General features: G+C 44.7%; 1 protein-coding gene across 2 annotated transcripts; it reads right to left on the bottom strand.

The window, feature by feature from the left end:
- Nucleotides 1–223: 223 nt before the first annotated feature.
- Nucleotides 224–17637, bottom strand: LOC118772434 (transferrin receptor protein 1-like). Of its 2 annotated transcripts, none has more exons than XM_036520759.1 (19): nucleotides 17535–17637; nucleotides 10022–10072; nucleotides 9390–9606; nucleotides 8425–8632; nucleotides 7809–7946; nucleotides 7332–7419; nucleotides 6960–7082; nucleotides 6487–6582; nucleotides 6218–6357; nucleotides 5457–5623; nucleotides 4676–4795; nucleotides 4313–4398; nucleotides 4146–4209; nucleotides 3731–3798; nucleotides 3567–3637; nucleotides 2719–2803; nucleotides 2080–2310; nucleotides 1546–1710; nucleotides 224–533 (listed from the first exon to the last, which is right to left on the bottom strand). In XM_036520759.1, the coding sequence occupies exons 2-19, from the start codon at nucleotides 10064–10066 to the stop codon at nucleotides 291–293; spliced, it is 2355 nt and encodes a 784-aa protein (XP_036376652.1). In that variant the 5' UTR covers nucleotides 10067–10072; nucleotides 17535–17637; the 3' UTR covers nucleotides 224–290. The 2 variants fall into 2 exon arrangements, with proteins under 2 accessions (XP_036376652.1, XP_036376651.1); XM_036520758.1 differs by lacking the exon at nucleotides 17535–17637 and adding an exon at nucleotides 11004–11085.
- Nucleotides 17638–22007: the final 4370 nt, after the last annotated feature.

A 22007-nucleotide genomic window follows, 5' to 3' on the forward strand; every position in this document is an offset into this window, starting at 1 on the left:
TGACTTTGGAAAATCTAAACTTGTCAATGTCTTCAATCTCAAGGCTGTTGGGTAAAACTGCTTTTAACAATTTCTTTTTTCTGGAAAATAAAAGCCAAAAGTGCTCAGCCAAAAAAAACTGAAGATGGACAATTTCATGAGCGGGAAATTTGGTCAGCCTTTAAACTTTTTTTCCCCCCAATTTGTGATCCCAGCCACATTGACCAAAACAAAAAAGAAAAAAAAAAACCAAAAACACAAAAAAAACAACTGGGCGTTTCGTTTTGCGCTAGGGGTGAGAGGTGCCAGGCTTAGATCTCGTTGTCCAACGCCCACACGTTGCCAGCGAGGGTGTTGGCACAACCCTGGATGGTCCAGGTGGCCAGGGCGAACTGGTTCCGGAAGAGGTCTGTGTCGGATTCCGGCGCATCCATTTTGAGGGCGTTGAGGTGCTCCACCAGGGCAGCCAGGGTGTGGCTGCCGGAGCCGAACACGACGTGGCGGAAGGGTACGTCCTTTGCCGACACGTAAGGCGATAGGAAGTTGTGCTCCACCTGTGCCATGGGGAGGAGATAAACCAGTATCATATATAATGCATCATCGCAGAACAAAGACGCTACTGCAGCAACACATAAGCCCACTGAATGTAGAGTGGCAGTGTAGTATAGTGGTAAGGAACAGGGCTTGTAACTGCAAGAAATGAATCTCAACAGCTTTAACAGACTAGCGGATGGTGTTGCTGACTGGTTATACCCCCAGTGGTCTCAACGTGCGACTTTACAGGGGCCTTGGTGTAACGGGTGTGGGTCGGCGAGTGAGCGAGTTTCGAACCGAGGTTCTCACTGCTCGCTGCCAACCCCTTACAGCCAGCGTCGTTGCCAGTTGAGCTAAAGGCAAATTCCCCTTAGCCTGTCGGCAACAACGCTACTTAACCAGGTCTCGGGGAGTGACGTAGCCGCTGAAACCGCTCGGCTACCTGCTACCCCGCTACCTAAGGCTTTTTACACAGGACTCACGCGAGCTAATCACTTCAGCTCTGCTACACTGGGCTCTACTCTGTCCGTCACAGAGGCTCTGTCCGACACTGAGACCTCTTTAGAGTCACTCTCAAGTTCAAGTTCAAAGTTTTATTCTCAGGTGTGATGCTCGAGGTGTGCTGAGCACAGCATGTGTTGTCTGCAGAATTTCAGTGACCAATTCGGCGGCTTCAGCAGTGTGGCATTGTGGTAAGGATCAGGGCTCGTAACTGAAATGTTGCCGGTTCGATTCTCTGCTGGGGCGCTGCTGCTGTACCCTTGGGCAAGGTAGTTAACCCACATTTGCCTCAGTAAATACCCAGCTGTATAAATGCATAACACGTAAAACTGTAACCTATGTAAGTTGTTCTGCATAGCAGCATCTGCTAAATGACAGTAATGTAATGTAATGTAATGAACAGCGAATCAAATGAATCGCGACCCCCTGGTGCCATGCAGTAAACCGGGAGCACCCAGGTGAGTGTGGCTAACAGCCACCGGCCTCAGCGTCGGACAGCGGGCGCGAACGCGCTGGTCGTGGCGTGCCTACCCCCATGAGGCGGTCGTTGATGATGCGGCAGGTCTCCACGTCGTTCAGGTCGCTGTTCTGCATGTCTGAGATGATGGCGCTGGAAGCGCGACGGAAGGACCCGACGGCGGACGCCAACCAGTTGACCGTCAGCGCCTCCAGCTTGCCGGCGGAGACCACATTGGACTGACGGGGACACACAACGCACACAAGAGCAAAACTAAGTCAGCATGTTCAAACAACTAACCACACCACATAGGGTATAACACTGCTGTTCAACTTTCTGTTTTGGTTTATTATAAAGAAACACCCACGCTTTTCAGCTAAAAACCTTGATCAACTTCTGTTACCATGCAAGTGATGAACTTTTTTTTATCTTTATACCTGTGTCATGCACCTTGGTGAAACTGCTAGAATGTTCTCTTTGTGGATAACTTGCTACCGATATAAGTGTTCTGGCTGTCGTTCTACAGGTGGGAGGTGTTGTAGCTAACCGCTAACCTGCTACAGGTGTAGGCGTTCTGGCCGACCTGATTCTGCGGGGCGACGACTCACCTGGCGAAGCTGGTCGATGCGGCGGTTGATCTGGGCCACGTATGAGCGCACCTTGATGCCGTACCGCTCCACGTCCAGCCTCAGCAGGTGGTCGTGAACCAGCCGGAGGGCCATCTGACCGGCGAACTGCGCGGCCGACGCGGCGAACTGAGCCGTGCGCCCCTCCGTGGCGGAACTCAGCCTCTCCTCGTTATCCTGCGCTGTCCCGAGGAACTCGTACTCCCCTGCGCTCTGAGAGAGGCCGGGGACAAGGATCTGATTAGGCTTCTTAAAAGTCACTCAAACTCAAACCAATCAGACACTTAGGAAGGCGATTTTCTTTCTCCAGACCCCAGTAAACATGTGGATTTTAAAAGATGGCATGCAGAGTTCTGAAAAATGTAGCAACGTAGCAATAATCACGCTATTGGCACACTATGGTGTACGTGTCCGATTTGTGCACCATAATGACCACCACCACTACTACAGCAGATATACCCGTACAGCCAATATGGCCATGTAACAGAGTATGGCCGCTTAGGGAGGGAGCTTACGTGTGACGCAGCTTCACAGAAATCGGTGCGCAGGGGGAACCGGTCACCCTGTGAGCATGGCAGGGTGACGGTGATGTATTCCTACGCCCCGCAGCGGAGGACTCACCTTAGTGAAGCGGAAGGACACAGAGGGAATGCCAGAGAACGCCGTGAAGGGGTAGGCCGAGTCGTCCATCCGCATGGGCTCCATCCTGAAACCAGGCAGAAAGCAACGCTTTTGTTATTTATTTTTTTAGCCCACATGCCACAATGACCTGCCATGAGCAGAGAGGTGAGGGCCGGGACACTGAGTGCACCACAGAACATACACCAATGGAGTGGTGTCACCAACCTCAACCCCTGAGTGTGAACGACAGCCGCTATGATCTGGCCACATCACAATAATCGCCATAAATCACTGTCATAGCCCCTCAAAAACACTGCGTCTTACAGGGTGGTTTTGCATTCGCTTCAACTTTGACATTTCTGGAATGAGCTGAACTTCACATAATGTGAGGTTCATGTTGCATGTTGGCAAAAATAAAACAGATCCTGAGATATCTACAAATGCTGAGCAGAGCCACACAACAGCTCTTGTACCATCTTATGAAAGTAAGTAGTTCAGCCTTGCACCGCAGTATAATTTGTCCATATGGGGTCAAAGGTTACATAACAACCGACTGTCAGGGATCAAAATATCACGGCCAGTCACAGAAGATGGCCTGACTACGGTGCTTTTCTGTGGGCAGAGACAAACACTTGCCCTTAAGGGTCTTCTAATGCTTGAAGTATTCTGGTACTTTGAACCAAAGCTGCCCCCTCTAACCCCACCTCAGAAATAAAATCTGTTTCCTCATGTCATACAGTTTGGTAGCGCCTGCACTGGCCTACTGATAACACACCATGCTCAGAAACACTGAGGATGTCCATTACAACATAGCGTGATGGCTATGTGTCTGCTGAAGGCCTACTCACACTGACAGCTCCCAGTTCGATCCAGACACTTCTTCAAACAGGGTCTTCTCGCTGGCCTTCGGGCTTATCACCTGAGGAGGACAGAACAGTGTTAGAACTCCTAGTTCTGGGTGTGGGAATGCGTGTGCAACTCAGATTCACATCCTCAGGAACAGGACCGCTACCTCTCTCAGCGTTGTCTGAATTAGCCGATACAGCAAAGGGCTGGCCGCTGCTTTAAAGGTTTGAGACCCTGGACAGGAAAAAAAAAAAAACACATTAATGTCCGTGAAATAATTTATACAGGAGTGTTTCGAAAGTGTACAGAACCAGTCAAAAGGACACACCTGATTAAGATAATGGGAAACATGCATTCAAAGACATTTTGATCTAAAGACTTATGATAAAATGCTTCAAATTTGTTTCTTGAACAAATATAAATGCCAATGTAAGAATTTCAATAATAATAAAAAAAAAATTGGCTGCTTTGAGGAGACTGCATAATGTCACAGTTTAAATGTCTTTACTATCCTTCTGAAATGTGGAGACCTTTGACCGGTATCGTACAGAACATGACTGTGGTATACCTTCTTAACTTACCAGTCACAGCACCATCCAGATTGATGTAGGTAAAAGCCTTCATATTTAATGAAGCCAAATAGCCCTAAATGGATGGAAAAAAAAGCAAACAGATCTCAGATGTCTTCACAATGTAGACTCTTCCACGCTTGGAAAAAAAAAGAGGTGACTGCCAGTGCAATGCTCACCTCCAGCCACTCGGTGGCGCCAACACTCCCATACTCCCCAGCGCTCCAGCTGGCAAAGACGATGCTTCTTCTGGGCTTGAAACCATCTTCAAGAGAGGGATCACCCTTAGTGTACTTTACACATCTGAATCTTAACCAGAGCTAACACTGGTGCCGATACAGGACTGACCAGAACCGCTATTTACCAAAGAATAAACTAGAATGTGGGATACATTCCAATGAGAGTAGATTATATCACACAATTATTCAGTGAAGACATTTTACAGTAACACTCCCGTGCATCACCTATAAACTAGGTGCTCCTAGCCTGTGCATTCACTGAATTTTGTGCTCTCCCTCTCTGATTCTGCCTCTCACGCTTACCATGTTCCACCATGTCTGAAATGGCACGGGCCAGCTCCACCAGCATGGTGGTGCCCACGGTTGACTTGGCATAGCCAGGACCCCAGGAGTCCCTCTGGGCACCGATCACAACATACCGATCTGAGAAGGTTAGGGAAAGGAAAAGACGAGGAAAAAAAAAGCAAGTTAAAAAACACTAACTGAAATATAGTTTACAAAGATTCAATCTAGACTGAAAATACCAGGCACCTATACTTGGATCAGTGTCTATTCTCTGTGGTAGTGGGCAGTGGCAAGGGTACAGTGGCTGCACCGCATGGCATTAATGTTGATACACAGACATTCCTATCAAGAGCGACTTGTATAGGTTACCGTTTTTTCACTTGTTATCCATTTATACAGCTAGATATTTACTGAGGCAATTGTGAGTTAAGGGCACAACAGCAGTGCGCAAGCAAGGAGTCGAACCAACAGCCTTTCAGCAACAAGCCCTGCTCCTTACAACACCACTACGCTGCCACCCTTAATTCACTGGGCTTATGTGTTACAAAATTGCACCAGAATTCAGAGCCTCATGACTCTGAATTCACGGTGGGACACAGCCGCTTCATTAAAGCTCTTTTCATGGGTGACGCACAGCACATATTCAGTTGTAAAAATGGACAAATACAATTAAAGCTAAAAGATTCCAATACGCTGCACAACGGCCCACAGCTGTGCTGTGCCTGGGGAAACTGAACAGCCGGGCAAAGCGCAGCATTTCTGACGGCCCCTTCACCACCGGGCTGCGGAGCTACGGTACCTGCGTCCACAAATCCCTTAATGACTCCGAACACGTTGTGGATCATCTTCTCCGCCAGGACGTTGTTGACCTCCACAGAGACGGTGTCGTTCTCGCTTCCCAGCTTGTACACCACAGGCAGACGCCCCTCGTCCCAAAAACTGGGAGCGTTGGCACCACCCATTTTCCTGTGTTCACGAGAGGGAATATCTGTCATTTACTTCTCTGTTATTTCTATATGTACTGCAAAGTTGCCAAAAAAAGAAAAAAGTTGAATGTCCTACATGTGTATTCACTGATAAATGCCAGCATAAAAGGTCAAAAACTACATTTTTAAAAGTAGTAGTACACATGGCCAAAATTAAAATATAAAATATTATATGAAGTACAATATTTTAGGGTTAGGGTTAGGTAATATAATTATTATATAACATCTAAAATATTCATTACAATCACCAAGATAGTCCATAATATGGCCATACCCCAGGGCTAGTAGTAACAAGCTTATCTTTTCAATAGAGCAAATCAATCACACAGAGAGCAGAACTTCATGTCGTGAAATATGAAAAGCAGTACTTGTTTAGGAGGGGAAAAACCTGAGGTGGGGCTGTTTTAAACAGCCTTTTCTGTAACTATCATCAGGCAATGATCTATAGTTTTGGGGGTGGGGGTGGGTATTGCATGATCACATGATCAGTGGTTTAGTGCAGTCAGGGAAAAAGTAGAGAAGAAAAAGCTTCAGTTGTTTTGTTTGTATGAGAGACACTGTGACCAAAACGTACTGGAAGATTTTAGCAGCCATTTCAACGGTGATGGTCTGGGCCAGGATTCCTGGCAGACCCGAGGACTGTGCCGGGGGGAACTGGGTGTGGTTGAAGGAGGGGAACCCAGGGGTGAAAGGATCTCCAGACCCCAAATGGACCTGACAATACAAACATAATGTGTCCATTAGTATATATTGTACCTATACGCATACAGACATATCATTCTAATAAGCTCCTCTTAAGAAAGGTGAGGCATAGACTGGAAGACCTCAGTCCTCTGTACTTACATGACCGTAGAGGGCTTCATTTTGGATGTTGCTGTAGTTGACAGGGTCTGGGTAGATCAGCACGGCAACCGCTTTCAACTTGGCCGCGTTAGCAACCTGTAACACAGACAGGGAGCAGACGGTGTTATCCAGAGAAGCGTGCACAGCTGACATATCGTCCATCTATACAGCTGGATATTTACTTAGGCAATTTAAATTAAGCACATTTCTCACATTTCTTCCATGTGTGAAGAGCAGCTGTTACATACAGCTGCTCTTCACACATGGAATCTGGCAACCTTTGAATTAAGACACATGGAATCTGGCAAGCTTTGGTTTACAACCATTGCTGCACCAAGGGATTGCTGCTCCTCTTCCCAACCAAAACAGAACAATTAGGTCTCTGGGTTCATGCTAACCACAGCTGTGACACATTTACTGATGGAAGGGGATTTTAGGAGTTCTGAGTCCCACCCTCTGACCACCCCTCTCACCTTCTCTGCAAAGCTTATTTTGCCAGCTCGGAGCAGGACGACGGATCCAGCCAGGTCAATTTTCATATCTGCCACGTATTTGAAGTCTTCTGGTTGGCCATAGTGGGCGTACACCACCCTTCCCTGAGGAAAAGGTCAAAGGTTACCTTTCAAACATGGCAGATGAAGCCTTAGGTAAAGTTCTTAAAAGAAATATAAAAATGTGCTTAGATCTAAAAGTGCTGTACAATCACCACAATTCGGAACCCAATTCGGCATTCAGTAAAGAGCGTCAGCTTAAAGAAGCTGACACAATCAGCAGACCCTCCCTTAGCCCAGGGAAAGGGAGACGGTGACATGGCCGAAGCAGGGACACAGGTGAGGGAGGCTCACCTCTTTCGTGCCACTCGCACTGTACGCCAGGTATCCCGCGGGTCTGCCGATCTCCTCTGCGCCGAACCGGACTTTGTTAGGGGAGCCACTGTACAAGCAACACAAGTCAGATTTTTCGTTAGTTACAAATAAAAATGCGAAAAGATACACTGGCCTTTTTAATCCCGTGATGACAACAGGAAAGCTGTTCTAAAGAAAAATTTTATCATTACTGGGAAAATTAAGAGCTCCCCTGGACAAACTAGATAAACCGCATTCTTTTTGTGAGCATTTGAAGCATGTAAAACCATCAGTATCAGCTGATTTTCATTCCATTTACAAGTCACTAAACGCAGAGTTGAAAATGGAAAAACCAAAGCTATTCATAGCATTCAATGTGTCGATCAAAATCTGTCAAAAAAGGGGAAAAAGAAACATTGATCAACTTGTGTGGGTTATCATGTTTCCCAGGACACCATCGGGGACTTTGACACTGACCTGGAAAGGCTCTGGAGCTTGACGAAGTGCTCGTCAGTCCAGGGATTCATGTTGTACGTCTTGAAGGCAGAAAACACTGTGTTTGCCAGCAGCTCATCCTCCTTACTTCCTGCCTCGTGGCTGCTCAGAGAGAATTCACTGCGACAGGAGGGAGGGAGAGGGAGAGGGAGGGAGAGAGAGAGAGAGTGGGAGAGAGAGGGGGAGAGAGGGATGGAGGGAGGGAGGGAGGGAGAGGGAGAGGGAGAGAGAGAGGGTACAGTGTAATGGATGCTACCATCACAAAACTGCATCATTTTATTTTTTTAGATTAACAGTATTGCGGTTAACCTTACCATTACATCACATTGTGGCATTTAAAAGACGCTCTTATCCAGAGCGACTTGCATCGGTTACAGATTTTTTTTTCTTACAATTTTACCTAATGTTATAGCTGGATATTTACTGAGGCAATTGTGGGTTAAGTACCTTGCCAAAGGGTACAGCAGCAGTGTGCCAGTGGGGAATCGAACCGGCAACCTTTCGGTTACGACTCATGCTCCTGAGCCACTATGCTACACTGCTGCCCACCAGGCTCTAAATGAGAAAAGCAGAGTAACAGCTTGAGGTGGGCAGTTACCGAAGGCGGCCCCGGAGGGCCTCGGCAGACAGCTTCCCTCTCAGAATGTTCCGGATATCGCTCCAGTCCAGCGTGGGCTCAGCTTCGATCGCGGTCGCTCTCGGTGTGACGGGCTGATTTTCAGGGTCGGAGTCAGAGTCAGAGTCAGAGCTGCAGTCAACGGTTTTCAAATCCTGCCTGCGGTTGGTCAGGTAGCCAATCAGATATCCTGGGGAAAAAAGAGGTGGAGAAAAATTATCATCAAAAGCAGACTCTCCAGAAGGGGAAAAAAAAAAAATCAATGAATGCATTAGGAATCAACCGTCAGTTGAGTAAATTTTGAATCTCCTCTCCATCAGCAGTTCAGAAATACACTGCATTATGCTCCCTGGCCAGTAGGTGGAGACATATAATTTTAACAGCTTTGTGTTAGATAGCAGAGATGAGCAAGAGGCAAAGATAGATAAGCCTCTCTATCTTATCTCCATGTCTGGCTTTGTGTGGGGAAGGAATAACCAGTTCATGAGTGAGCCCCCAAAATATCAACAAAAATAATGGTATAATGGTATGGGACAGGGCTTCTGACCTGAAGCCTGCAGGTTTGATTCCCAAGTAGGACAAAGCTGTTCCCTTGGGAGGTACTTAAAAGGTACTTAATTCAGAATTGCCTAAATATCTAACTGTATAAACAGATAACATGTAAAAATGATCAACTGTGTAAGTCGCTCTGGATAAGAGTGTTGTTTGCTAAACAACTGTAACCCCTCAGAAACAGGGTGAGACTCCAGGAGAAAAAAAAAAAAGAAGCACTGTGACTGTATTGTATCTTATGGTATTATGTGTGTATATAATATAATTATATAATTATATAATGTGTATATAATATAATTCTCCATTCCATTCCTAATAGTACTATATCATAAGGCAGGAACAGCTGAGAGGGAGAAAAACAACAGTCACACAGCTTGATCAAGGCCTCCGCTTACCAATGACGAAGATGAGGAGCACGCCGATGACGTAGAAGATGACGTTTTTGGCGGGGCGTGAGGGCCTGCGGCTGTAGGTGTCCTGGTGACGGGGGGCCCCCTCGGAGTTGGGCGCCTCCTCGTCGTCGTTGGACAGCTTCATCTCCACCTGGCTGCTGTCCCCCTCGATGTTCTGGGCCAGGTTGAAGCGCATGTAGGAGCGCGGCTCTCCGCAGAACTGAGAGCGGAGGACATCAGACAGACAGGAGCAGGGGTGAGCTCAGCGAGTCAGGCAGAGGGACAACCCAGCGGGGTTTTGGGTCAGCGCGCACAGGAGACCCGGCTTTGGTCGGGAGGACCTCGCGTGTGCGTATTCACGAAATGTTACGTCACAGTTTGCAAGTGCACGGTTTGATCTTTGTTCCTTCCATGATAAAAGACCCTTTGCATTTTTTATATAAACTGAAGAAGGTGTCACATGTAGTTTAAAACGCAGATGACTTTGAAATGAAATGATCACTTTCATAGTAGGATTATACAACATGAGGAGATGACACCATACGGAGTCCAGTCACATAAGACCAAATTCTAACTTCTTTTTTTCTTCTACAAACTGAATCTATTTTTTTAAAAAGCTTCAAAAATCAACTTACAATTTTGGATATCGTTGATCTTGCATGATCCATCGTAGCCGCCATTGTGACCTGGCAGAAACACAAATAAAAACAAATCATTCATCAATCAAACTGAAGTCCAAAAACAAACTACCAAAACCTACAAATTCAATCAGATAAAATCAAATAACTTCAGATGGCATACTCCTGTACAAAATGCAAGTGTCATTTTTTTGTATTTGCATTTAGTTAAGAACCAGTGTAGGCTACGTCTCTGATTACCACTACCCTGTGCTGCAGAAAAGTCCTGCAGCAAAGTCCATCTTTTAGCTTGGAAAACATAAGATCAATCCTTTTCCAGAAATATGATGTTACACGGCACGCATTCCGGTATCATAAGTCGCAAATTAATGACTAACATAAACCAATAAAAAGCAAAGCATTAGGACTGGTTAAAATCAGTTAGAAAGCCCCTGAAACATCCCCTGATTGTAGTGTAGTCTAAGTTATGTCCAGTATTCAGAGGTGTCAGACCTGCCTCAAAGCTATGTGCAACACACCCTACTTCATCGTTTCACATGCTGGTCAAACATCTAAGAACATGTTGCCAAGCACATGTACAATATACAGTATCCTTTCACTAGTGAGCGAATGCATCTGTAGTGTTAAAATGACACAGCAGCTATGTAGCTGTGTTGCAGAATCATTCCATCCTACACCCCAGTTACTTATTACACAAACCTAACCGACAAAAAAAACCCATACAGAACTTCCCCATCATTTTCTTCCCCCTAGGAAACGGTTTACTCTTTTCGACTCCTGAACGTTTTCGCACACCCTGGAATTCACCTAAACACCCGTACAATTTAGGAGTTAAACTCATTAAAGGAATAAGGTCCTCAATTTTTTCCAGCACTTCCCTTTTCAATGCATGGCAGTTTATAGCTCTCAGCCATGGCGACCTCCTCTTCCGCTTTACGAAGGGAAGAGAATCTGATAGGAAACCGTTACAGCCACTCACCACAGCAAACGGTTGGTCTGAGAGGGGGTGCCGCAAACTGGTGTCGTGCTCAAGAAGCAGGTGTGACTGGATTCGTCAGACGAATAAGAGAGTAGTCCTAAACAACTTCTAACAGCGGTGTGTTATATACAGTCACCCCACTGGGAGGAGCTTGGATGATAAGACTTCAGCTACACACTGTCCTACCCAAGTCCCCCCCCCCCCCCTTGTGTCCACTGCAGACATTACAAACATGCTAAGGTCACAAGTGCAAGCTTGTTTATACAAAGGGACTTGCACGAACTATACACATTTTATTATTACCTCACTGACAGTAACTGTACCTAACCGTACCTATAGTGAAATTGTGGTGTGGTCAGTTTAGTTATTTTTTAAGCATACTGGCCCCCACCATAAAGGCCCCTCCCGTGTCCACTGCAGACAGACCAACTAAGGTCATAAGGGCAACCTTGTTAATGTAATAACATTAGTAATCTTCAATGTTGTTAATTTATTACGTGTACGATCTACACACGATGTATTATTACATCATCAGTGGCAATTCATTCTACTTAAAGCAAAATTAAATGTGGTTCAAAGAAATGTCATTTATTCATACGCTGTTTTTAAATGGTGGATGAATAAAAGAAATCGTGTTGCTTGGCACATGGGAGGGTCCCAGCCCTCCCGGTGGGCACGGACGAATCATGGCTCCGATCCCATTGCTCTCCTTCCCCGGTTCTGTCGCGCCCGGCGCCCGGGTGTCTCTTCCACGCCGTTGCTGGCGGCGCCAGATGCCCCCCCCCCCCCCCCTCTTATGTCACGGCGACGTTCCAGTGTGCCTTGCCCAGGTGCCAGGGGCCCACAGTCCGTCCCAATCCCACTTGGCCAGGGATGTGCAAAAACATCCAAACAAATTTTTTTAATGGCGCCCACTGCAAGCTAATCAAATATTTGTGGTCTTGCTGCGACGTCGTCACCAAGCCGGCTGGCACTGCGCTGCACTGCTTACAAAGCTTTCCGACAACATTTGACCCAGATCTCGCTTTTGGGTGGTTGGCCAAACGCTGGACTTAGGCTCAGATCAGCATCCAAGAAGCACTTTTGTGTGGCATATTACCGCGCAATGTGAAAATCGGTCGTCGTTAACTTCCCCTGCAGCTAAGTGAAAAAGTTAGCCAGAGAAAGAGAGAGAGAGAGAGAGAGAGAGAGAGAGAAAGAGAGAGAGAGAAAGAGAGAGAGAGAGAGAGAAAGAGAGAGTGAGAGGGAGAGAAAGAAAGAGAAAGAGGTGTAAAGCACACGGTGTTCTACCCTGAAACACCAGTGGCAGGAAGGATATGATCCAGGAACAATGAATCAACCACAGAAACTTCCCGCGCAAACCCAGCCCGTGCATTCAACAGTCCCGGAAACAACCTTCTTCTTTTGTCGCCGGTCCACCCACATGAAGAGGAGGCTCGTCGCGTAAAACGATGTGTGTCCGCAGCTTCACGATCACCTTCATCCCCGAGCAGAAGCACAGGTGAGACACTGCTGCTCTATGGAAACCAGCATCACTGGCAATGACAAAGCAAGCAGGAAGAGTGGGAAAGGACCACAGATGGCAGGTTCTGCATGTAAATAACAAGCTTGGATTCTAAAGATACGCTGCAGAATAAGTCTTATGACTTATGTGCACGCAATTTAGCCCACTCCCCTTCCATGTGAGAGGATCAGTGAAACATCACGGGTAAAAGTATAACTTTTACAGTTAGCACCCTTTAATTGCCTCACATAGACGCTGATGCAAAGCATTAACACAAGGAAGTCCTCCTTAACGCAGTCCTCTTTACCCCCCCCTTTTATCTGTACTAACAGTGTCAGAGGCAGAAACGGCATGTGAGAGAAAACCACACTGGCTCACTCACCAAAAAGAGATGCACACGCACGCACGCGCACACACACACACTCAGAATCAGATAAAATCACACCTAGAAGATATCTGTACATCTCCATTTCCTGAAAACCAGCGCCTTCCTTATTTTGGTACATTTATGCGAATGCATTCATTTAATTCCATCAGGAGGCACTGATGAAACCCTTTGTAGTTTCTTTCAGAACATCCTTGTTGTTGCTTGTAATTGCATTCTTTCTTTAACAGTAAAGCACTCTGATGACTGAATGGGATGGCCTCACAGCTAAGGCGTGGAGTTTTGGTCCAGGTGCTACATTACTATTTTGCTCCAGCTATTTTACTGCAGGTATTTTCAATTCTCCATCCAAGATGACCAAGAACCAAGAGTTTCAAAGCGCTTGTTAGATAATTATTCTACTGTGGTACCTCAGCCATCTCAATTAATCACTTAGCTACCATTTAACTTATTCCTTCACTCCCTACAACTCAGTCTGCCTGCCCCAGGCAGACATGCCTGGCAGAGTAGACTGACTGACGGAACCTGTCCTACCATTTGTCAACTGGAGGGAGACCATGCCAGTCCTGAATGGGTCCCAGAGTTTGGTTTGAAGCGGTTTTGTGATTCTAAATGCCAGTCTACTATTATTTCACGTGTGGTTTAGTAACATTTTTGAAGTCACCGGTTGTAACTTGCATGCAGTGTACCAGAAGGATGGCCGGCCGCCCGCTCGAAGGAATGCTTCCTGGCATCGTTCACACGCACGTTTCATTTCCTCCTCCCTCACACTTCCTGGTGTCAATTTTTTGTGTGTTTTGCTCCACCCAACTCCAAATTGTTACAATTACACATATGATGATCACCTGTGCTGAGATGGGAGCACCTACAGGGATAGATGGAGGACAGTGATTGAAATTCAGGCTGGAAGCCTCACAGGTCATGTGGTGGACCAAAGGTCTGCGCTCCTGCTCGTAACAAACGTCAGACCAGAGACAAAATCGTCTTGCATTATTGTCATTTATCATTTGAGCAGAAGCTCATATACAGAGCGGCTTACACAGGTTACAACTTTTACACGGTTTATACAGGTAGATGTTTACTGAGGCAGTTGTGGGTTAAGTACCTTTCCCAAGGGTACAGCAGCAGTGATCCAGCTGAGAATCAAGCCAGCAACCTTTCGGTCATGAATGCTGCCTCTTACCACTGTGCTGCACTGCTGCCCCACACAGAACGACAGACTGAAGATGACTCATGTTATCGTTAAAGCCGAGTGCTGAGAAATGAGAAATTTTTGAAAGTACCTAAACTTACATGAAACCAGATCGGTAAAGTACCACATTGGTATTTGGTACAGTGTCGCCCCCGCCATTTCCTTGCGTCCCTTAATGTCAGTTGCCTAAAAAATCTTCTTATACGTGCAGCACGATTAACTGAAAATCGCTGCGCTGCATAATCAATAAATCTATAAGGCATGTGAGAGGACAGTGTGTCACTGCAGCCAAAATGACTCCAAATAAGCCACAAAGTACAATCATGAGCTCCACTGTGCTGTGCGAGAGCACTTTTCTTCAAAACAGAAAAAACGCATCGTGATGACGTAAGCGTGCTCGGGCCCGGAACGTTAAGCGCAATGTGAGTGCAGGCCAGCGGGGGAGTGGGAAGGGGGGGGACAATCGTGCTCGGGCACGGTGCAAGGCAACCGGGCCTAGTGCGAGTACGTCCTACGAGGCCCAGTTGCCAACTGTTATTTTGAAACATTCTGCATTATCTTCACAGGCCTACTCCATTTACTGCACTTTAAGCGGTTTATGACGCTGTTCAGAGATAGCCTTGGGATAGAATGGACGGTTGATAATGCAACAAAAGGCACAGTAATTATCTTTTCAAAAATCAGACCCATGACACACTCTGTTCAGTGAAAAGCAAGCATACATCCCGTTGGACATCTAATAGGGAAAAAAGGTAACAATCACACCTGAAACATTCTCATTCTCATCAGGCCACCTGTGTTGCATAGAGGCCAACAGAACTAAATGCTGGCTAATATTAAACACAGTTTTTTTCTTTCTCACAAAAGACTGCTAAGAAGATCGTGATCCCCTTCAATAAAGGCAACCTGGGCCAAAGTGAAACTGAGATCAAGTTGCCATGCAGCCCAAGCGCAGAAATCAATACTGATCAGATTCATATTGACATTCTGCTTGGATCTGAAAAGGATCAGAGCAGGGCACTAAAGCACTGAAAGGATAACTGCCCATAATTACCACCCATTATTATATAATTATTTTGTAATCCAGACATCAAATTCTTATTTTTTTACAACAGCAGAGAGCTTACCACCTCCACTATAAGCTCAAATGATCCTTTATCCCTCTACTCCTTATCTATATACTTCTTAAAAAGGAGACGGAGGTAGGGGTTAATCTCACAGTGTGGGGGGGGGCACATCTTCCAGTGTTGCCCCTCTGTGACTCCTGATCATGTGAGAGTCACAAAGGAAAGTTCTGGAACTCACTCAGACCACCCTTAGCCTAGCATGAGAAAGGGGGGGGGGGGGGGGTGGCAAGAGACTAAATACCTTACAACCCTCCTCATTTGGTTGCTCTTGATCTCAACGCTATTTGCATGCCAACTGCTCTAAACCCGGATACCTGCAAAATTACAAACGCTTCCCCAGAAAACTGGGCAGGAAGGTTCCTGCGCAGAGATTTTCCTTCTAGAAAACACTTAAAACAACAAACAAAAAGATTGTTTTCCAGACCCAAAATGGATGCTGAAAACACTGAATATGAATCTTATGAACTACTAAGAAGGGTAATGCGTAGTTTGTCAGTGTTTTTGACAGAATGGCACTGACATGGATATTGTCTAGTCCAAATGCACCCAGTTCTTCCTCACAGAATTTTGGTTCTTGCAAGCTGATATGCTGACAGAGGAGGCGTTGACAATTTACAACTGTGTACAAATTCCGGAACGATCTGTGGACTGGGCAGGAATGGCCTTTTGTTTGTTGATTTTGATGGCGCCTGGACACTCCGCAAGAATGACCTTCAAACTTTTAAAAGAGGAGGAAAATGCAAAACATTAACTTTTTTTTTTTGGCAGAACAACTATAATCAGAAACTACTTTACCCAGGGTTAAAAAAAAAAAAAAAAAAAAGTCAAATCTAAAGTCTGTCGAGAGCAAGGGGTGTGACCAGTTCATGCGTTTATAAATGGTTTACCGAGTAGAAACACTGTAGAGAAGTCATGTATAGGCGTGCCTAGCTAATGCTTCAATGCCCAAACACGCTGTCTGAAAACTGCACTCCATTACACTCCATTACGACCTGAACTGAAGCTAAATCGATTTTTAACAGTTACTGCACTTTTCGATTCTGCTGACGCCACAACTTATGCATGCTTCGCAAGTCATTAAGGCTGCATCGCGAACACAAAGCATTTCCCTTGTTTCCTGTAATATAAAACCCATGTCCATTGTCCTGCACGGTGCAATTAGATTAGTGGTTATGATCTCATCCCACGACGCGGGAATAAGAGGCGGTCTTCAGCGGAACCAGGCACGTAGACCACGGAGATGTAAAGGCAGACACGTGCTGTTGCCAGGTCAACAGATAACTCGTCAACCTTTCATTGCTCCGCCAAATCTAACTACATTTGTCGTTCAATTAATAATACACCCATATTCTCCGACACGACACGAGTGTTTGATAATATATATATATATATATATATATATATATATATATAAAAGGCTCCCTACATTCTACCCAGTTTTCACGTGGTCCTCACGTGGTCGCATCTCCTGCATGACTTTGCAAGCCACCCTGCGTCTTAATTACCTATGGGGAGGCGCAGGCTAGCCAGCTAACTTATCAAGGTCAACTGCATGTACCTAAACTGTCTACTTCCTTCCTGGTCCACGCCATGTGCTCACAGCGAGGTCACCCCGGCTATCTTTCAGCACAACAGTCATATAGCTGATAACCTGCTAGTGATGAGCCTGCGTAGCAAGTTAGTCAAATGTGAAATCTCGTCCCTCTATTTAACGATAGTAGATAGCCAATGTTATTTTAAAAAAATGTAATAAGCATGTTAGATCCACCAAAATGGACAGTGAACTACCTAGTTACTGAGAAGAAATCGGACTGGTATGCTAGCTAAAGGTAGCTTGCTATCTGGCGTTACTACACCCGTTGCTGAAGATGCCGGCACAAATACCGGGAAATATTAGTTTCTTATTGCTGTAAATTCATTCTCATCAATAAATACAATCTGAAATAAAATGCAGCTAACCGTATAGCGGCATACATATAAAATGTAGATGTATTCCGCGGTCTTATTTTTTGCCAGCTGTCATAGATGCTCACGCGTGACGTTTTCGGCTATCCCGGCGTGCATGTGCACATTTCCGGACATTGATTTTTTCCCCCAAGGAGAAAATGAATTAGACAGCATGCTAAGAACAACACCCTTCTGGAAGCTTTAGCTAGTCATAAAATTACTGCTGGATAAATATACGCACATGTAATATTTAACCAATATGAACTAATACTTAGTAGTTACACGCATGCTAAATATTATTTTACTACGTAAGCTTTATCTGTTGGTCAGTGTCTGCGTGATTAAGATCGCTGTCCTATAAGAAAAACTGTCCTACCAATTCTTTGGATGCGCCTGTCTTCGACCCTGATTTCGTCCTCTGCAGGAGGTTCACCCCTTGCGTCTGCCGCCTTCGCCGGTCGCGACAACCCTTCCGTGACTTCTTCTTATGATACAGAAAAATGCGAACACGCTAGCAACGTCACTTCCTGCTGCACGTACCCCCTTTTGGAGTGGGAGTGTGCAGGAGAAAAAAAGCCGATTGCCTATTTGCGTGCAGGGTGTTGCACGCAAACCGGATTTTTGTGGTTATAGTTCGTTATTATAGCATTAAAAACTGCGTAATTAGTAATAAAAATGTCAGTTGGATAAAGGGGCGTTTGCGTCTTTGGGCTGTAGCGTCCAAAACCTTTTCATAGAGTGACCACGTGATTTTAAAAAACGTGGGAAGTGTGTTGCTTCAAATAAATAAGTAAATAATTAAATAATGCAGAATTAATCAATTACATCATAATTTTTTCTTTTAGAAAATTGCAAATAAATAAATACAATTCTGCTGTTCTGAATTTGTCTTCTTGGCGACTTACAGTGCAACCAACTTAGTATCACCCCTGTCGAGCAAATGATATACAGTATTTGCATTCACACACATCTGTTAATCATTGCCATGTGTTTGGCCACGTGCTATAGAGAAGATATTTGCACTGCTTTATTTGATATATTTTGACTATACTGGCCATATTTTGACTCACCATTTATCAGGAGAGGACACTGTGTTACACTTCATGCCCCACGAACCAGTATCTATGTCCTGTTTAAAACGTAATGTTTTCATGAAAAATAATACAGAGTAGAATTATTCAAGGTAATCCATCATTTTAAATGGCATCTTCTTGTTCTTCAGCAGATGTTTTATTTTTTTCCCAGTTAAAAGGTATGAACGTGTGCACATGTGCGTGTGTGTGAGTGTGATTTTAATCCATGAATCAGCTATATTTTTATGGTACCTGTTGAACCTTGAGTCAAACCATTTTTGACAATAAGCCTTTGTGATAAAGCGTGCCATTCCCTCTCTCATTTCCCGCCACAAACGCAGTCATTTTGACTATTAATTCTAATTCCGCCCTCTTTTTAAAATAAGCAGGTCTTGTCTGGAAGAAACCCTCTGAAAATGAACCAAAAGCACCCAGATGTTTGTACAAACCGCCCTGGAAAATCTTTCGGCTTTCTGCCACAGCTGTGAAAACAGGGAGGGCTGTGAGGATGTGGTCCCATGCATGCCGATCCTGTCAGCGCAGGTGGAGCCAGCAAGGGCCTGTGAGGAGGAAGCCCATCTTAACTTGGGGTGGCAGGTTCTATTCCCCGCTTGGGCACTGCTGTTGTACCCTTGGGCAAGGTACTTAACCCACAACTGCCTCAGTAAATATCCAACTGTATAAATGTATAACATTGTAAAACAAAAAAGTGTAACCTATGTGAGTCGCTCTGGATAAAAGTGTCTGCTAAATGCCAATAATGTAATTTAAAAACTAAGTAATATTGCCCGAGGTGGTATCTCATCAGAACAATACAGTGCACACATTACATTATATTATTGTCATTTAGCAGACACTCATATCCAGAGTAACTTAGACAGGTCACAATTTTACGCTCTGACCAAATAAGTAGTACCAAGTTGCTTTGCTAAGTCCTGTAGTACAGACAGCTCTCCCTGGTACGCCTAGCACCACAAAACTGCATCATTTTATTTTAGCAGATTAACAGTATTGCAGTTCATCATTCACCTTTCCTGAGAGGAACAATTCATTTCAATACCATTACATTACATTATTGACATTTAGCAGGTGCTCTTATTCAGAGTGATTTATATCGGTTACAGATTTTTTTTTTTTTTACAATGTTAACCAATGTTATAGCTGGATATTTACTGAGGGAATTGTGGGTTAAGTTGCTGCACTGCCACCCAACAGAACAGACTATCAATTGTTTGGGATACCAGTGCTAGCACATAAAAGCCTGCAAAGTGGCTGCAAAACTGAGTGTCCTCTGTTTAGCGGCATGACATTACAAGACAAGAGAGCCAGATGAAAATGAAAGCAGTCTGTAGCTTATTTGCGAAGACAGTTGTCTGCTGTGATTGCAAATATGATATGAATACCAAATATTAGTCTGGCAAAGGGCAGTGTAACTCCTGTGCATGGTTTCTCTTGATTTTATAAAGGACGGGGAAAGTCCAAGGCTAGGCAGGATTCACTTTCAAGAGTCACTTTTTTTCTTTTTCAAAGTGAAAATCATTATGGGGGATGTATGCTTACACAAACCTTAAGTTCAAGTTAAAAACAGCGTGAAACAAAAAACATTTTCTTCTCTCAAATTGTTGTACAAACAGTTTTAATCATTTAATTGTAGGCTGCAAAGGAACTTCTGTTTGTCTAAATTTCACCAAATCGCTGCCATCTTCCAAACTCACAAATTTTCTCTGCTGGGGGTCTCATTAATTGTCTTCAGAACAATAGTGCAGGAAGGTTGTTTTAGCTTGTAATCCTTGTCAGGTTTATCAAAGCAGTGTGACATACCTGTGCGCCGACCACACATTTTGAAAGGTCATTTTGTGAGGAAATCCCCATTGTTTAAAGTATAATTAACCCAATGTCTTCAGTGAGGTTAGGTTAATCCTTGCCGTGCATGTGACCAGATCAAACCCCAGAGACACAGCGTCTGAAGTTATCTCAGTGAACTACTGAAACGTGTATCAGTCTAATCTTTTGTCAAAAGCAACATCAACATTTTCAGAATCGTGGGGTCTGGTCAAAATTTTTTATTGCAGCAGTGGGGCCTTAAGGCAGAAGAAATGTTGGAGGAGGCAAATCTAATTTGATTAAATCTATACAGGAAGCCACACTGCAACATTTGACTATAGTATTCAGCTTTGTCTTGAATGCTCGTCAGACAACATATAGGTTTCGAACGCTCCCTTCTTGTTTCCCTGACATGAGGTAAAATGCCAAGCCTTTTTAGAGCAAAAACAAGCCTGTAAATAGAGAGCCCAAGAAGAAAAACAGGGATCAACACAACAAGCACTGAAAAGAATACATGTAGATGTATGGTCCTGGCCCATTAGGAAATGCCACAAAAGCTGGCAGAGAAAGTGATTTTTCCATTTATCAATAAACACGCTGTTACGTATTTTCACATCAGCTCTTCGATGTAATTAGCTGGGCTCTTCAAAGTACATGCAGAGGCAACTGCACTCTCTCACACTGCTATTAGTACAAGGAAGCTCACCAGCACGAAACACATAGCATTCTCACGGCATTGCTGTGATGCCTCTGCCACTGCAAGGCATCTCACGGCAGCGTTGCCTTAACTGGACTGGATGGATGTTACATTGCATTGCTTACATGCTTAGCTGGTTGCTCAATCCAGAGTGACTTAAATATCATTCATTTGCACAGCTGGATGTTTTATTTTTTTTTTCCCTACAAATTCAGGTTAAATACCTCGCTTAAGGTTACAACAGCAGTGACCTACATCAGAATCAAACCAGCAATGTTTGGGTTTTGAGACCTACTTTTTCTCTGATGGGGTGTAGCAGTGTGACACCTGTTCAGTCATCAGACGCCTGTAACACCTGTTGAGTCATGACTCAGAATGGCCTTAGCTTTCACCCACATACAAAGCTCTGCAGCTATATTTATGAGGCTGGTGAAGGAACACTATGACCTCTGTTGTTTACTTTTACTGATTTTCCAGATGCTCTTGAGCAACTTCCCAAACAAGGTATATTAATGCATAAATAAGGCCACATAAACAACAATTCAGACACAGAAAATGCTAGTTAGCATGTTTAAACAACAGTATCAGCGTATATATGAAAGGACCATAATACCCACACTGCAGTGCTGAAAACAAAGACTTGTAAGCAATGTTGTAGCACTTCAACAAGTGCTTCAAATATAGCTGCAGAGTTTTGATTGTGGGTGAAAGCTAAGGCCATTCTGAGTTAGCACTTGTTAGCACTTCAACAAGTGCTACAACAACCCAGAAATTAGCAGTAACATAATGTAACATAGCATAATGTAGCGTAATGCAACACAAATGTGTGGAAAAAAAAAAACATGCGGTGCCAGATAGAAATGCAAGGCTTACTAAGTGACACAACATTTTCACCGACAGCGTGTGAGAGCTCCAAAATCCAGCTCCCACCACCAGCACCCACACAGGGGCTCAGCCCTGTCAGTTTGTCACATGACCACTGCGGGTTTCAGGATTCATGCATTTTGATTTGGTGGAGGATGTGCTCTCTCTGTGGAAACATGTGGCAGCGTAGCACAGTGGTAAGAAACAGGGCCCGTAACTGAAAGGCTGAAGGTTCGAGTCCCCGCTGGGACACTGCGGCTGCACCCTCAGGCAAGGTACTGCCTCAGTTAATATCCAGCGATGTTAATGGATAACACATAAAAATTGTAACATGTGTGAGACTGTCTGCTAAGTGGCAATAATGAAATGTGCAGTAAGACGTGTGCTAACC

Source organism: Megalops cyprinoides, chromosome 2 (genome assembly GCF_013368585.1).
Source record: "Megalops cyprinoides isolate fMegCyp1 chromosome 2, fMegCyp1.pri, whole genome shotgun sequence".
Lineage (NCBI taxonomy): Eukaryota > Metazoa > Chordata > Actinopteri > Elopiformes > Megalopidae > Megalops > Megalops cyprinoides.